We start from the raw sequence: 17,971 nt of genomic DNA, 5'->3' as shown, positions 1-17,971 counted from the left end.
GGCTAAGAATTATAGTAAATATGCCTTCTTGGACAGAAGACAGAGATGTAGAACCTTGAATTCCCTAGAGAGAATGGATCTAGGGAAGACAGGGTCTGAGCAATCAGCTCACTTGGGGTGATGGCCAAGTATGGGGTAGAATCTGCAAGGAACAAAAGCCAGGTTTTCATGCTCCAGACCTGTGTCGGGTGTGGGCCCTGGGGACAAAATTGATTCCTGGGTGCGTGGAGTAGATGGACTAAGATATTTACTCTCATTATTTTAATCATCTCAACCAATCCTAAAAATTCCTTGTGTTTACAAAAACTAAAAGTTTGATAAGCCCATTTTTATAAAGGTGAGTGGAGAAGACTCATTAGCAATGTAGAATGTACCTGGAAGCCGGGACTAAGGGCAGATTGCAGATTGTCAAAAATGCCAACTCCGAATTTGCTGCAGACAAAGGGAAAAGGGGGAAACTAAGGCTAGTTTACTTCAGCCCGCCAGAGTTAATGGAGAGAAGGTTGTTATTTTGGGGGGATTGGAGAAAAGCTTTTTCCTAGCACTGGATCTTAATGGTCTTTATTTAAGAGGCTGTGAGCATTAAATGCGTGATATTCCTAGAATTTGTAAGAAATTATAATATTCCCCTTTGACCAGCAGCATGTTAACTTAAAACCTGCTGCCTCTTCCTCTTCCTCCTCCTCCTCCATCCACTTCCTAGCCCTCCTCCTCTTCCTCCTGCTCTTCATTTTTTTAATTTAATCCTTGATTTCCCTTTGAAACTATTCTCGTATTTGCTTTTTGGCTGTTTAGTTTCCCTTGGCTTCTGGGTTATTGGTTTTAAGCTCGTCAGTTATTTCATGCTGTAGTTAGTGATAGCAGGAAGAAACTCATAATTACAAAGCTTTAGATTGTCTTTGCATCCTTATTTCTGAGCCTGTCCCAGAAAAAAATAGATTTTTATGCAAATGGTTTTTTTATGATTTTTAAAAATCTTTCCCAGTTCATTTCAAGTTTGCTTGATTTTTATTTTGACTGCTTCCAGCTGGTCTGAGAACCCTTTTTCGTGTTGCTATGATTCTCCTCAGACTTTAGTAGTTATTTTTGTTTTATGTTCTTTCTTTCCTTCTTACTCTTCTCTCATCCCTCTCTAGGCGTTTATACTTTAAGGCAATATCAGGGACATCTTTTACTTAAATTTTCTTTGGTGATTTTTAAATCCCTTTTCTACCTAGAATCATTTAAGGGGTTTCTGGAGATTTCTGGATTAAAAAAATTTTTTTTTTGATTTTTATTTTTAAATGTTTTTTATTTATTTCTGAGAGAGAGAAAGAGGCAGCGTGAGCAGGGGAGGGTCAGAGAGAGAGGGAGACACAGAATCTGAAGCAGGCTTCAGGCTCTGAGCTAGCTGTCAACACAGAGCCCAATGCGGGGCTCGAACCCACAAACTGTGAGATCATGACCTGAGCCGAAGTCGGACGCTTAACTGACTGAGCCACCCAGGTGCCCCCTGGATTTTTTTTAAAAAAACAATGACTATAGACTCTCTGAGACAGAAATGAGTCTTAAGGGTAGGGCTGAGCTGGTAGAATTTAGAGTGTAACAGAAGGGCTTCAGGTCATCATCAAATATAGGATTGTGAGAGAGCTGGGTCCCTGGTCTGTTTAGTTTTCCAAAAGAAAAACTAATGTAGTTTCCATAGTATCATCCTCCCTCCCACTCATCTCCTTCTATGCCTCCTGTGGGCCCTTTCTCTATTCATACACCAGTGTTGCGCCCAGGAAGGTTTTAGGGTGTCAATTGTTTGAGAAGAACTCATCTGCATCATTCACCTTACTTGGAGAAAAGTTTCTATTTGGGGACCTAATAGGGGCTCTTTCTTATTTCATTTGAGCCACGGATTATGTAAAAACATCTACCCAAGACTAGAAAACGATCAGTTGGAAATGATCTCATTTGCTGTTCTGAAATGGGCAGCCAGTTGGTTGGTTGAGAGTCCAAATCAGTCTCATTTTGTAGTACTGATCAGACTACTCAAATAATGAAATCCAGGAGCTGTATATTAATTTAGTTTGGGGGGAGGGGACAGGAGAAGACCACCAAACCAAAGAAGAATATTATTTTTTAAAGCCAGATTTCGGAAGGCCCCAATCACACACTTCCCTCTTCAGGGTAGAACCTAGCCCTCTTTTCCAATTATTTGGCTAAGCAGTTTCCTTTTGTTGTCAGTGCAGACCATAGGTGGCATTCGGAGACTAATGGGCCATTATGTATTATCTCATTTGCATGCTACATAATTAAAGCTAAATAATAGATTTTTTTCTCATACCTGATATATTTGAGTAGAAATTGACTTAGAAAAGAATAGTGATATAATTTCCTTGCATCTGTGCCTTCTTAGGCAAGAAAACCCTTTCTCTGCTCCTCTCCGCCTATGTGGAGCCTATTCCTTTGTCAAGGCTTAGCTTGAATACTGCCTCTTCCATGATACCCCTTCTCCATCACTCAATAGGAATTAATCATACTCTTTTCAGCCCCTTGACTCATTAGACCTCCAAACTGTTGTTGCACATAGTCCAACCTGCCTTACACTCTTCAGCTGTTCATTCCTACCAATATGCTGTCGGGTCCCTGAGACAAGTAGGGTGACCAGTTGTACCAGTTTGCTTGGACTGAGGAGTTTCCTGGTGTATTGACTTTCGGGCTAAAGCCTGGAAAATCCCAGGCAAACCTGGGTGGTTGGTCCCCCTACAGGCACCATAAATGATTCTTTAAAAAAAAAAATCTTATTCCAAGGAGAATAATGCATTGTACAGCAAAGTTACCCAGTAAATGTTTTTGAATCCATGTAACAACTTAATCTAAGGTATTAAAACAAGTACCCCTAATTATATGAAAACATAGTCTTCCTTCCGTCTCTCTCTCATCTTATATGGTATGATGTCCAACCTCTTGTATCCCCGCAGTCTTTCTAGGAATCCCTCAGGGATGTTTCACATATGCTCAAATACAAGTTCAGCTTCCATTGACTGCCCAGGCATCAGTTGCATGATGCAAACTCATTGCTCATGACAGTGGCCAGAGTTGTTGGCTGTCACAGCTGAGGTGGGGGGTTGGGGGTGTTACTGACATCTGGTGAGTGGAGGTCAGGGATGCTGCTGGGCACCCTGAAATGCACAGGACAACTCCTTCCACAATAGGGAATTTTCTGACAGTCCAAACTGTCAGTGGTGCTGAGGCTGAGAAACCCTATTTTAGGATGAGTTTTCTCCCTAAGAGTACAGCACTTCCTCCAAATAGGCCTTGGGTTACGCTGTCCCCCAGTCCACCAGACTGCCCAGTCATATCTGATTGGTCCCGTCAGGAAAGCAAGTTGAACAGTCCTTCCCCATGGCCAGTTTACATTTGGAGTTTTGTTGAGGCTTCCTCCATTCTCGTCTTGGCCACACAAACTCGCTGAGCTTTGTGGTAGAGTCCTAGACCGGTTAAGACCAAAGCTGTGAGATTTCACAGGTACATCCTTCATCCTGCTAGGGTAACCTGAGGTATACAAATATCAGGCTGGTACTTAAGAAACGTGGATTGTATGCCTGGCTGCCTCCAGGGCTTGGGCGGATCTCTGGAACTCCTTTCCTTACCTACGTACCGAGAGTGTGAGTGATGGTCAACTACCTCTCTCCACACTGCAGCTGTTCACATTAGTAACAGATCTCAAAGACTGTGATGTGCTTTTAGCCTCTTGGGAAATAAAAATATACGTGTATAAGTGACTGTGATACATGTTTTCTGACTGCAAATATATTTTAATTAGTCCCTGTACTCTGTGGTACAATATCCTCAGGGAGAAGGAGCTGTTGTTTTCCAGAAAAAAAAAAACTGTCTTAAAAAGACAAGGTCTTTGTGGGTTGCCTTTTTGTTTTGTTGTTGGTTTCCTTCCCTGAGCAAAAGCTTTTTATTTTGGTGTAGTCCTAATAGTTTAATTTTGCTTTTGTTTCCCTTGCCTGAGGAGACATATCTGGAAAAATGTTTCTGTGGCTGTTGTCAAAAAAATTACTGCCTGTGTTTTCTTCTAGGAGTTTTATGGTTTCAGGTCTTGCATTTAGGTCTTTAATCCATTGTGAGTTATTTTTGTGTAGAGAGTAAGAAGTTTTGTGCACGGAATAAGTAAGTTTATTTTTGTGCAGTTTCATTCTTTTCTATGTCCAGTTTTCCCAACACCATTTGTTGAAGAGACCATCTTTTTACCATTTGCATATTCTTTCCTGCTTCATTGAAGCGTAATTGACCATATAATCACAGGTTTATTTCTGGGCTCTATTCTGTTTCATTGATCTGTGTGTCTTATTTTTGTGCCAGGACCACACGGTTTTGATCATTATAGTTTTGTAGTATATCTTGAAATCTGGGATTGTGATACCTCTCGTTTTTTCTTCTTTCTCCTTGCTTTGGCTATTCGGTGTCTTTTGTGATTCCATACACATTTCAGTATTATTTATTCTGGTTCTGTGAAAAATGTTGTTGGTATTTTGAAAGGGATTGCACTAAATATGCGAATGGCTTTGGGTAGTATGGGCATTTTAAGAATATTGGTTCTTCCAATCTATAGAAATCTTTTCATTTGTTTGTGTCATCTTCAATTTATTTCAACAGTATTTTATAGGTTTGAGAGTACAATTCTTTCACCGTCTTGGTTAGGTTTATTCCTAGGTATAATTCTTTTTGGTGGAGTTGTAAATGCAGTTGTTTTGTTAATTTCTCTTTCTGCTACTTCATTATTAGTGTATTGAAAAGTAACTGATTTATGTATATTAACTTTGTATCCTGTGACTGAATTCATTTATCAGAAGATAAATATCAGAAGATATTTGCAAATAACATATTTATTAAGGAGTTAATATCCAAAATATAGAATTAATTTATACAACTCAATACCAAAAGAACCCAAATAATCTGACTGAAAAATGGGCAGAAGACCAGAAATAGACATTTTTCCAAAGAAGACCTACAGATGGCCAACAGACACATGAAAAGATGCTCACTGTAACTCAACATCAGAGAAACGCAAATCAAAATCATAATCAGGTATCACTTTGCACTCGTTAGAATGGCTAAAATGAAAAACACAAGAAATAACAAGTATTGGTAAGGGTGTGAAGAAGAAGGAATCCTCATACCCTTTGGTGGGAATGCAAATTGGTGCAGGCATTGGGAAAACAATGTGGAAGTTCCTCCAAAAATAAAAATAGAATTACCATATGACCCAGTAATTCCACTTCTGGTATTTACCCCCCAAAAATGAAAACAGTAATTCAAAAAGATATGTGCCCCTTACGTTTATTGCAGCATTGTTACAATAGCCAAATTATGGAAACAGCCAAATGTCCATTCATAGATGAATGGATAAAGAAGATGTGATATGAGTATACAATGAAATATTACTCATCCATAAAAAAAGAATGAGATCTTGCCATTTGCAACAACATAGGTGGAGCTGGAGAGTATGTAAAATAACACAGAGAAAGATAAATACCAAATGATCTCCCTCCTGAGGAAGAAACATAACAAATGAACAAAGAAAAATGAGACCAGCAAAACAAAACAAAACAAAACAAACCCCAGACTCTTAAATACAGAGAACGAGCTGTATTTATCACAGGGGAGGCGAGTGGGGGGAATGGGTGAAATAGGTGAAGGGGATTAAGAGTACAGTCATCTTAATGAGCACTGAGGAATTGTTAAATCACTATATTGTACACCGAAAACTAATATAATACTGTATGTTAACTATGCTTAAGTTGAAAAAGAAGAAGAAGAAAGACAACATATTTGTGAAGTTAGAAACAGAATTTTTAGGCTTCTAGGTTGAGATGGAAGAATAGGATTGTGGAGCTAATACAAAGCATCCATATGAAATGAAGAGCTTCCCTGAATGATTCTTAGGAAGCTGGGGTTCCCTGACATTTATTCCACAGGCTTTGCTATAACCTGATCATGGTTGTTATAGAGATGCACTCTCAGGGGCACCTAAGTTAGCTCGGAGGATCCAGGCACAAATAATCACACCAAAACACAGACCTCTCCATGTGCACCGTCACCCACATACACACTCTTTTCTCATGCACATTGTTCCAGGGGATGGAGTCTAGTAAGAATTATTTTGAAAAATAGAAAAATCACACATTCAGACAGGTTGGTGATGGTGTTTCCATAACACTTGTGCTCATTCTCTCGTACAGCATTTGTTTATTGTGTTCTAGGTAGTTTTAGTTATGTACGGTAGATAGAGAACTTCTCAAGGGCAGAAATGTTTTATTCATTTTTTAAGATCCCCTGGTAGAGCATCTGGCACATAGTATGTTTGTTTGGTTACTGTTTGTTAAATGAAGGAAGGAAGGAAGAAATGAGAAAATGAAATGGAACCCTGGAGAAGCACCTCAGAACCAATTCTACTTTGCCTTTTTGGGAAGCCTCAGCTGGCGAATGAAGAGTGCAGGGCCAATGTATCTCTGTTTTACTCCTTGAAAACAGGAAGTGCTTTGAATGGATTTCTAAATGCCAGCAAAGATGTTACTAGAAAAACAAGAATGCTTTTTATTCAGGCTCAGCGGGTGACCCTCTCCTGATTCTGGGATACATTTTTTCCAACGACACATGCAGTTTGAAAGCACGTTTTTCCTAGTGCTTGGCGCTATGTGTGTTCTTTCTTTCTACCCTGGCAAAGAAAGTTAAAGCATTATCTGGCAAGTTTGCAAAAGAAATCTTTTATGGAAGAGAATTTTGTTGTCAGGAGGTATGGTTTAGACTGCAGGGGCTGGGGCTGTGAGGGAGCTCTCAGTTTGAAGCACTTTGTCACATGCTGGGCCTCTGTTTCTGGTTCCTTGTCTGGGTCTAAGAGCTCTGCCATCAGACTGGGTTTTGGAAGCAGCTCTTACCTTTCAACCACAGGAAAGAAACAGATTCTCAGAAGCAAGCCTGTGAGTCCTGCATGCCTCCAGCCTCGGGTCAATATCATCTTCCCTGATTATTTCTTCCATCTGGGATTCTCTTCTTCTTCCTCTCTTCCTCTATCCTAACCATCCCTCAGGCCCTAGCCATTCCAGCTTTTAAGGACTTGCTGTGCTTTCTGAATTCTGTCTACTTCTTATCTGTGCCATGAGGTGTCATTATTTTGTTTGAGCTCATTTTATTTCCCAAGTTTGTTGAGCAGAGGAACCAGATCTCCTACATCTTTGGGTTTCTCCCAACAACCCCAGCTAAGCAGTCATTCTTTTTTTGATGGCATTATAAAAAGCATTGAATAAACTGACCTCTGCAGTTAGAGCTCAGGGACTTCCAGAAAGCTGTGATGTGGACTGCTGTTGGGGGGTTAGGAAAATAGTGAATATAGAAACAAAAGGAATAAAAAGGAAGGGCATGCAAAATGTCAAAATATCACAAAAAAATCATCCCACCAGTAGAATCTTTCATTAACTTGCTTCCAGAAAACTCTTATTTAAACTGTACACATGCATACACATAGATGTGTACCCATTGTGTGCGCACATATTTACACATATGTATTTACACACATATGTTCATATACACATATCTATATATAATTTACGCACATATCACACATGTATATGTGGTAAACCCTCAATGGAGTATCTTACCAGATTAGCTAGGTGTAGAGAGCGTGATATAGGCAAATAAATAAACTTTGGTGGAGAAGATAGGTCTAGACCAGTCCAGGGCCAGAGGCCTGGCCCATGGCTGTCAGGACCCTGGAACGTGAGGTGCCAGGTGCCTGGGACAGTCAGTCACAGGGAGGGGAGACCGGGAAGTAGCGCAGGTGGCTGTGTGTGCTCAGGAAGGTACCATACATACAGCAGGTGCACTTCAGCCTTGACATTCCCTTGGGGTGAGAAGAAGGGTTTCCGGAGACCTACACGCAAGAATGTATTTTTCCCCCCTTTGCTCATTCAGTCTTGAAGACTCTTTGTGTTTGGCACATGCAGGAAAGGTCATAGACAAGGACTCTAGTCTCACCTTCTCTGGATTTTAGCTTTCTCATCTGTAAAATGGAATTTATGTTTATCTTCTGTACTTCATAGCCTTCTTATGGCAGAGAAGGGTAAGGCCCCAGTGCCCTTTCCATGACACTAGGTGGCCCCGATGGACTAAGCCTGTGGCAGAAGACACCTGTGGCCTCTTGCAACTGAGTTTCATTTATTAGAACTGCACGTTTAAATTTCATTGTTTTCGCCGTAAGATACATATCCGTACAGGTAATAGTGATGGCCAGCCAGAAATGGCCTGCTGTCCCATCTCTGCTCTTTTGGTAGCTCACTCAGTTTACTTTGAGAACCTTTTGCACTTTACAGAATAGCTCTTTGTTTGGACCCTGTTATTGTGAAAACAGGACCAGACATACATGTGTTTTGTTTTCTAGGGAGATGTGCATCCAACAGGATGGGAGAATTCATCTCACCGTTGTTTACTTTGGGAAGGAAGAAATGAATGAGGTCAAAGGAATACTTGAAAACACTTCCAAGTAAGTACAATGTGAACCATAATAAGGACTCATAGTAACTGAGCTCAGAGACATACAATCCAAGGATTGAACTCCTGCTTCAGTTTTGTTTGCCTTAACACTGTGGGTCAATTGGGACACTGAATGTTTGCCGGCTCTGCGCCCTCCTTTCCCGGGAGACCACTCTACCTGATGCTGGGCCCCCACTGTGCAGGGTGTTAACTATGACAACTGAGATAGACTGCCCCAAGCTGCAAGGAATGGGTGACAGGCCTCCTCGAGCTTCGGCATGACTGGGTATTGTCTCAGCATTGCTGATCTGGGGACTTGACGTCACACAGTGGGAATGAGGGATGGCAGATGTGTGTAGCAGCGCTAGGAGTGCTGTCCGTGCTCCGGTTTCATCCACTTAGCAAATGGTCTCACCCTGTTGGCTTTCATTCATTATGCATTTTGAGAGATTAGGGGGAAGTCAGAAGTGACAGCCAGGACAGGATCCTTGATTAAACCTACTCAGCTGAACAGAAATTATCTAACATAAAACGTTAGACTTAGGCTTGTATATTTATACTTCACTGATCAATTGTATGGGGGGATAAATGAAAGCACAGATGGATTCTTCCCTATCCAAATAAATAAACAAGTATTTAATAAATAACTAGGGCGTTTTCTGCTAGTGAGGAAGCCAGAATGGTATAGCCACATTCCCTTCTTGTTTTGCAGGCCTCACTTGAGTAATCAGGTGGGTAGTTCCTCCGTAAGTGAAGCATGGAGGGGGTGGTCAGCGGTACTCAGAATCAGAAATAGTCTGAGGAGCTCCATTTGGTCTACATATAAACAGGGCCCCCTGTTTTGAGTTTCTGGTAAATAGGAAGAGGATGATAGTCAACAGATAAGATTATAAGATTGAGTGCACTTTTTCTATTTATTTTCATACTTTGTTACTAATTTTGGATTAATGGGCACAAGATCAGAATGCGAATTATAATTACTCAAACGTACTAAAGCAGTGCACTAGTCAAATGTCATCCATCTCGTTTCTGTAAATAAAGTTGTATTGTAATATAGGCATCCTCCTTTGTTTGCATATTATTTCTGCCTGCTTTTGTGCTACTGCGGAGTTGAGTAGTTGTGACAGAAACCATATGACTTGCAAAGCCTAAACTCTTTACTCTCCACTCCCTTACAGAAAGAGTTTGCTGACCTCTGTTCTAAAGCAGTATGGAATTCAGAGTTTAAAACCAGTAACAGTTTAAAAGCTAGGCCCATGTGGAAGGGCGATCAAAGAGAGTAGAATAACTGATTATCCGACATGTGAGTAGAATAGAAATCTCTCACCTCCAGTGTATTTTAGTATCCTTCTCATGAGGTGCATGGATTATTAAAATTCATGTCCTCTGCCCAGTGCATGGGTTTTTTTTTTCTTTTTTTTTTTTTAATTTTTTTTNGAATAGGTTTTAACATCTCTGGAAGTATCCATTCCTGGGCATAGATCTTCTTTTTCAAGTTTCCCAGTTGCTTCTAACATGTAGCCAGGATTGAGAGTCATTGTCTGAGAAAGTGGTGGGCCACGAGAAAGGGGCTGTCCACGAGAGGCCTTCATTGCAGCCAGCTGCCCCATTCCAAGGTATTTTTAAGTAGTTATGCAGGTGATTCTAAAGTGCAGTCAAAACTGGGTCCATCACCTTCTGAGCACATTAAAGGATGTTTGCTGATAGCTGTAACAAAAGTGGCATAAATCATAAATATGATGGATAAGTGAAAGGCCAGTTTTGATGTTGTTATGGGAGATACCCTTTGTAGTGATTGGAATGCTTAAGGACTCTTATTATCAAGGCATTCTTCTCTTTATCAACTTACCTGGCAAGCCAAATTCTCGGTCAGAAGGGTGCTTGGTGAGCAAAGAATGAGTAAAAGCTGAACAAGAAAAGTAGAAGAAAAGAAAAGTATCATTTCAGTGATAGGGACAGTTGGCTTAAAATTTTGGAAAACTTCCAGCGAGTAATCTACCCATTATTGAGAACTTTGTGCTAGGGACTGAGTCCATCTGTGCTTTAAAGCAGTGCTGTAGAAACTCTGCAGGAACTGATTGGAACCCCATTTTTTTGCATTGATGTTCTCATTCTGCTAACTGGGGATGTCTGCAGTGTTGATGCCTCTATGCCTTGGGGCAGGTCCTCCCTCCCTCCCCCATGTTGTTTTCATCAAACCACCTTCCATAGGATGCCTCGCCCTCCACAGCCAGCTTGAGTTGACTTTAACAGGGCAGCACCACCGTGCCACCTTCCAGATTAATTTCCCTAATCACCTATTGCCGAGCCTCCTACCCAAACTGGCTCTAACTTCTTACCTTGTCTTGATGACTTACTGTCCCCAGCCAGACCCCTTCATCTTGGCTCCCATTATTGTCTTCTACTTGGAATTCTGTCCATCCTCCTTTCCATGCACTCAGATCCCCACACTTTTATCCCCACCCCCACCCCTGCCCTGAGTGCCCACCTCTAGAGCCCTTCCTGACCAGTCTTCTCTCTGAACTCAGACTACATCCCTGTCAGCATCTCTTCTGTTTGACACTTGTCATGTGATTTGAGTATTCACATTTCTTTCTTTTGTCCTAACTAGACTATCAGCTGCTTAATAAGTAGTACCATATGTATCATATCACATGGCTCTTTGTAACTCTGGTACCTAGCATAGAGCCTCAGTCAGAAAATGTTCAGTGTTTGTTCGTCAAGAGAAGGGTAATGCCAGGTACACAGTATATGTGTATTCTTAGTAAACTATATGAAAGCTTATATAATAAGCCCTTTTTAGGGGTCATTTTTATCATTCTTTTAAGATGGTAAAATGCATCTTATCTTTGAATAATAGTAACCATTATTATTTACATGAATTATCTAATATTCGCAGCAGCCTTATGAGACAGATGCTGTCATTTGCCCCATTTCATAGACGAAGAAACTGAGGCTTGGAGAGGTCACTCCTCAGGCTACCATCCCTACCACATGGGAGAGCCAGGATCTGAATGTCATCCATTAACTGGTGGTATTCACAGGCTTAACGTTGCACCAAATTTTTACTCCAGTATACTCCCTTCTGAAACACACAATTGTCAGTTGAAAGTAATAAGAACTGAAATCAGCCTAAATGTTATTTTATTTCATTAGAATAGCATTGCGATTAAACTGTTCTAAATCCAGCTCAATGTATATATGTTTAGAATATCTTTTAAAAATCTAATTTGACTCATGTGGCATGTTTTACTCCGTCTCTAGATTTATGCTTACGCAGTTGAGTTTTACATTTCCATTGATGGCTATAGATCAGTGTTTTGGAAACTACAATTTGTGATTCTTTACAGGGTTGTGAAAAAGTTTAGTGGGTTATGTCCAGTGTTTTTAAAACATTGAAATAGAGTAGGATAAAAGATATCAGAACACGTCACAAGTAGTAAGGATAAATATTGTTTTATAAACTATAATGTGTGTGTGTGTGTGTCTACTGTGTTGTGATGTATAATATATTCCTTTATAAGGGTTGTAGTCAAAATACTTAAAAGTTACTCCCATATATAATAGTACAAATCAGTTCTTAATATCTGATTCTGTTTGCATTGAGTTTTCCATCTTAAGTTGCAGTTAATCTCAGATTAAAGCCTGGCTTAGTTATTCTCAAGTATCAGTGTGCTTTGTGAATAACCTGGGGTGCTTTTTAAAATGCAGATACCTGGGATCCAGCTTCAGAAATTTTGAGTCAGTAGTTCTAAGATGAAGCAGCTTGGTAACTGACACTTGGAATGAGTCCCACATGTGACACTGATTTGGGTGGTCCATGGCCCACACTTTGCTGGTCTAGGTAGACATTTGCTTGGAGCTATGTATTAGGAAATTTAAAAAAAAAAAAAAACTGGCATGAGTTAAGATTTACTACATTGCAACTTCATCTCTGTCCAGTCATAAGGATACAAAGACATCTTTCAGAGGTATTATCTCTGAGATCAAAGTACTAGAAATGAGACACTGCCCTGTCATTTTAAGTATGTGACATAAGAGAGGGTTGGAGTTTTTTTGTTTTGTTTTGTTTTTTGGGTTTTTTTTTTGTGTGTGTTTTATCAGGGCCCTGCCTTGCTATGGTGTGTGTCATTTCGTGCCTCTTTGAAAGGATTTATTTGACACGTACCCTCAGGAAGATTTTTATCAGGACACCCCAGAAGAAAATTGAGGAGAAGGGTTTTATTGTGGTTTATTTTCTTTTGATTTCTTTCTTCAAATTTGAGCAGAATTGTTGCTTTGTTTTAATTTTTTCTTAAGGAATTTTTGGATACTATTTGTATCTAAAATCAAAAAAGCAACACAGCAAATCCCTCCCAAGAAGATAAGGAGTCTTGGACTCTGAGAAGCACCTCACAGATTAAGGCGGCATCTCAGACCTGTGGCCATTTGCACCTGGCATTTGCAAGAGGGGCTGAGTATGATTCTTCTTGGTAGAGATTTTGCTCTTTGTGGACATGTGCCTGTATTAGGTATCCTAATACTAATTCTTTGGGGGATTTGAACATAGCATATAGCGTGTAGTCTTGTAATAATGTTAAATTTCCCGAGTGTGATTACTATATTTTTATAATGTTGTAAAGGAAAGTGTCTTGGTTCTTGGGAGATACTTCTCTTCAAGGGTAAAGTTGTCACTATATCTGCAACTACCTCTCATATGGTTCAAAGCAAGCAGGCAGGCAGGCAGGTAGGTAGACAGGTAGAATGTTAACACTTGGTAAACCTAGGTGAAAGATATGTGGATACTTATATTATTCTCATATTTCTGAAGGTTTGAAATTTTTCCAAATAAAAATAGTAATACAATATATTATAAAAAATTAAGTCATATCGTTTATACAATGGAATATAGTTCAACAGTTAAAGAAAGGTGATGTCAGCAAAAATGGTAGTATAAAGACCTCTGCAAATGCTCTTCATAAAGCAATGAGAAAATAGCTAAAAATTGTTAGAATCAACTTTTTAAAAAATGATTTTTATTTATTTCTGAGAGAGAGAGAGACAGTGTGAGCAGGGGAGGGTCAGAGAAAGAGGGAGACAACAGAATCTGAAGCAGGCTCCAGGCTCTGAGCTAGCTGTCAGCACGGAGCCCAATGTGGGGCTCGAACCCACAAACCATGAGACCATGACTTGAGTCGAAGTCGGCCACTTAACCAACTGAGCCACCCAGGTGCCTTAGAATCAACTTTTTAAGAACTCTAGAAATTAAACAAAGCTTTTCATATTCTGGAAACTGTTTATCCAAGAAAAATGACTGAATTTTTGTGCAGCTTTAACTTGCCTTATTTCCATCATCTCCTTAGCTCTTTGGTAGCCTTGAAATCCAGTAGCCCACAAGCACAGCAAGAGCCACAGCCTGGCAGCCCCCAGGGCCCACAGTGGGATAGGGGCTCCTTAAAGCATCATTCCCCGAGAAATGATTCCCAGGTCAGGATCTGACCTGTCTGGAGTTCCCTGGAAGACTCTATTCACAAATTGTTTTTATTTGACCTGACTCAGAGCTCTCCTAATGGAAAAAAAGCCTTTCCTCCAAAACACAATTATAGGAAGTCTAATTTTGTGGCTGCCTGAGGTGATAGGTAAGAGTTGGGGCAAACAACAGACTAACCAAAAAGCTTAAAAGGTGACACTGAGGAATGAGATCTCCAGTAGGGCTTTGAAAAGCTCAAATACATTCCTGGGGATCTAGAAGGCCAGGCACACATCTAGGGCTCTGCTCATACTTAGGCAAGATGTGAGCAGGCCTTAACCTTTCACCTCTGGCAGACCTTGAGGCTTTGTGCAAGAAGCAAGTAAAGGCAAAGATGAGCCGTCATCTGCCTAGTTGAGTGTTGATAGCATGCCCCATTGTGTACACAAAATCCGTTGGTAAAGATTTGGAGACTTACTGGTTCTAGGCATTTAAAGAAATCTCTACCTAGTCACTAGCTTACCACTAAGTGGTCACACACAGAAAAGAATACGGACTTTACAGAATTAGTTCAGGAAAGTCACTAAACAAGTATCAACAACAGGGAACAACAGTAACAAACCCTGGGAAAGGAGTTGATTCTGATTTCCAGGGTTACATTATTTAACATATTCAGTTTTAAACAAAAAAAAACATGAGGTATGCAAAGAAACAAAAAGTATGGCTCATGCACAGGGAATAAAAATCAGTCATTAGAAATTGTCCCCGAGGAAGCCCAGGTGTTATACTTACTGGACAAAGACTTTAAAACAGCTGTATTAAATACGTTCAAAGAATTAAAAGAAGCCATGTTTAAAGAACTAATGATAAGTATGAGAACCAAGTCTTGCCAAATAGAACCATGTCTCACCAAAGAGAAATAGAACTTCCTAAAAAGAACCAAATAGAAATTCTGGAATTGAAAAGTACAATAACTAAAATGAAAAGTTCACTAAGGGATACTGAACATCTGTTTTGAACAGGCAGAAGAAAGAATCTATGGACTTTAAAACAGGTCAATTGATATGATTAGATTTGAGAAACGAAAATAAAAAAGAATGAAGACTCATAGGATACCATCAAGCGTGCCAACATAGACATAGTGGGAGTCTCAGAGGAGAGGAGAGATACAAAGGGGCAGAAAAAATATTTGGAGAAATAATGGCCCCAAACTTCCCAAATTTAGTGAAAAACACAAATCTGCACATCTAAAAACCTCAAAGAACTCCAAATAGGAAAGAAACCCATAGTAAATATATCATAATGAAACAGTTGAAACACAAAGAAAGAATTTTGTAAGTGGCAAGAATGAGGCACTAATCGGTTACCAGGGATTCTTAATAAGAACAATGGCTGATTTCTCGTCAGAACCACAGAGGCCAGACAGTGGGATGGCATATTCAGTGTGCTGGAAGAAAAACACTCAACCACGAATTCTATATTCAGCAGAACCATTCATCAGAAATGAAGGGGAAATGAAGACATCCCCAGATAAACACAAACTAAGAGACTTCATCACTAGCAAACCTGCCCTGCAAGAAATATGAAAAGGAGTCCTTAGGATTAGAATGAAGGGATACTAGACAAACTCGAATCCTTGTGAAGAAATAAAGAATTCCAGTAAAAGTAACCACATGGGAAATAAATATAGTATTACATAAATGTATTTTTTGTTTATAACTCTTTTCTCCTGATTTAAAAGAGAACTGCATAAAGCAAGGATCATAGATCTGTATTGATAGACACAGTACATAAAGATGTCATTTTAATACAATAACAGCACAAAGGAGGGGAAAAGGAATGGAGGACCACATATTGTATGCTGTCAAAATCAAGTATTTCTTCAAAAAGAAAATATGACTAGACTTAGAACAAGTAAATGGATTGAAATAGGAATCAGAAAACTTCTCCGAAAGAAAAGGCCGGGCCCAGATGTCTTCACTGCTGATTTCTACCAGTCATTAAAGAACAAATTAATACCAATGCTTCACAAACGAATGCTTCAGAATTTACCTGAGGAGGGAACACTGCCCAACTCATTCTATGAGGTCTATGATACCTTAAACAAGTAAAAACATCTTAAGAAAAGAAAACTACAGGCCAATATCCCTTATAAATATAGATGCAGAAATCCTCACAAAATACTGGCAAACTGTATCCAACATATGAAAAGGATTATACACTGTGATTAAGTGAGATTTATCCTAAGAATGCAGGATTGACTCAACATACAAGAATCAATCAATGTAATACACAAAACAGCATGGCCATCTCTATACACACAGAAAAGGCATTTGAAAAAACAGTATTTAATTATTCTGGATATTTCATATAACTGAATCCTATAATATATGGTCTTTTGTGTCTGGCTTCTTATAACGGTGTTTTCAAGGTTCATCCACACGGTAGCATGTGTCAGTAATTTACTGCCTTTTATTTTCTTGTTTTTGATGCTGTTGTAATTATTGTTTTGATGCATTTGATTTTATATGTTATTTTGTATTCTGAACATTACTGAATTCATTTATTAGTTCTAACAGTTTTTTTGGTGACATGATTGGGTTTGGGTTTTTTTTAATGCTTACTTATTTTTGAGAGAGAGTGTGCACAAATGGGGGAGGGGCAGAAAGCGACAGAATCTGAAGCAGGCTCCAGGCTCTGAGCTGTCAGCACAGAGCCTGATGCGGGGCTCGAACTCATGAACCATGAGATCATGACCTGAGCCAAAGTTGGATGCTTAACCGACTGAGTCACCCAGTCACTTCTTTGGTTAGGGTTTTCTATATATAAGATCATGCCATTTACAAACAGATAATTTTACTTCTTTCTGATTTGGATGCTTTTAATTTCTCCCTTGACAAGTTGCTATGCATTCCTATACAATGTCAAAGAAGAGTGGTCTTGTTCTTTGTCTTGCTCCTGATCTTAGAGGGAAGGCTTTTAATTCGTCACTGTTGAGTATGGTGTTAATTGTAGGTGTTTCATATATGGCCTTTATTATGTTGAGGTACATTCTTTCTATGCCTAATTTGTTCAGAGTTTTTATCATGAAAAGATGTTGAATTTTGCCAAATGTTTTTTCTGCATGTGTTGAAATGATTAGATGATTTTTATCCTTCATTCTGTTAATATGGTGTATCATGTTTATTAATTTGCAGGTGTTGAACCATCCTTGCATCCCAGGATGCATCCCACTTGCTCATGGCGTATGATCCTTTTAATGTATTGACTCTGGTTTGCCAATATTTTGTTGAGAATTTTTGCATCTGTGTTCATCAGGGATATTGGCCTGTAATTTCCTTTTCATGCCATGCCCTTGTCCGGCTTCAGTATCAGAGTAATGCTGGCCTTATAAAATGATTTGGAATTGTTCCTTCCTCTGCAATATTTTGGAAGAGTTTGAGAAGGATTGGTATTAATTCATCTTTAGACGTTTGGTAGAATTTACTCATGAAGCCATCTGGTCCTGAGGCTTTTATTTGTGGGAGATATTTGATTACTGATTCAGTCTCCTTACTCATTATTGGTCTGTTCACATTTTCTATTACTTTATGGTTCAGTCTTGGTAAGTTGTATGTTTCTAGGAATTTATCCATTTCTTCTAAGTTATCTAATTTGTTGGCAAATAATTATTCATAGTAGTCTTATGATATTTTGTATTTCTGTGGTATTAGTTGTAATGTCTCCTCTTTTGTTTGTAATTTTATTAATTTGAGTAATATCTCTTAAATCTTTCTTAGCATAGCTAAATGTTTATCCATTTTGTTTACCATTTCAAAAGAAATTTGCTAAAGCGAAGTTGTGTAAGCTGACTTATATAAGCTTAGAATCTAGAAAAAATCTAGAAAAGCTGCCTGAGAGTATGTTTAGTTTTAAATTCTTAACCATATTTGAATGTTTTCTGTAAGTAGAACTCATAAGCAATTTCAGTATTTAGAGCTGTTAGATTAAAATTTTAAGTTGTACGTTGATTATAAT

The 17,971-nt window shown here is 39.1% G+C and overlaps 1 protein-coding gene across 2 annotated transcripts in view; it reads left to right on the top strand.

Annotated features, from left to right (window-relative positions):
* CSGALNACT1 (chondroitin sulfate N-acetylgalactosaminyltransferase 1) overlaps nt 1–17,971 on the top strand; it is a 349,679-nt gene that overhangs the window by 311,671 nt on the left and 20,037 nt on the right. For both annotated transcript variants that reach the window (XM_077773090.1, XM_077773089.1), the window contains exon 5: nt 8,414–8,515. In XM_077773090.1, the coding sequence (XP_077629216.1) occupies nt 8,414–8,515 (102 nt within the window). The remainder of the gene's footprint in view (nt 1–8,413; nt 8,516–17,971) is intronic.

This window comes from Crocuta crocuta, unplaced genomic scaffold (assembly GCF_008692635.1).
Source record: "Crocuta crocuta isolate KB4526 unplaced genomic scaffold, BGI_CrCroc_1.0 scaffold177, whole genome shotgun sequence".
Taxonomy (NCBI): Eukaryota; Metazoa; Chordata; class Mammalia; order Carnivora; family Hyaenidae; genus Crocuta; species Crocuta crocuta.
Note: the sequence above shows the minus strand (reverse complement) of the source record. Positions and strands in the feature narration are given on the sequence as shown.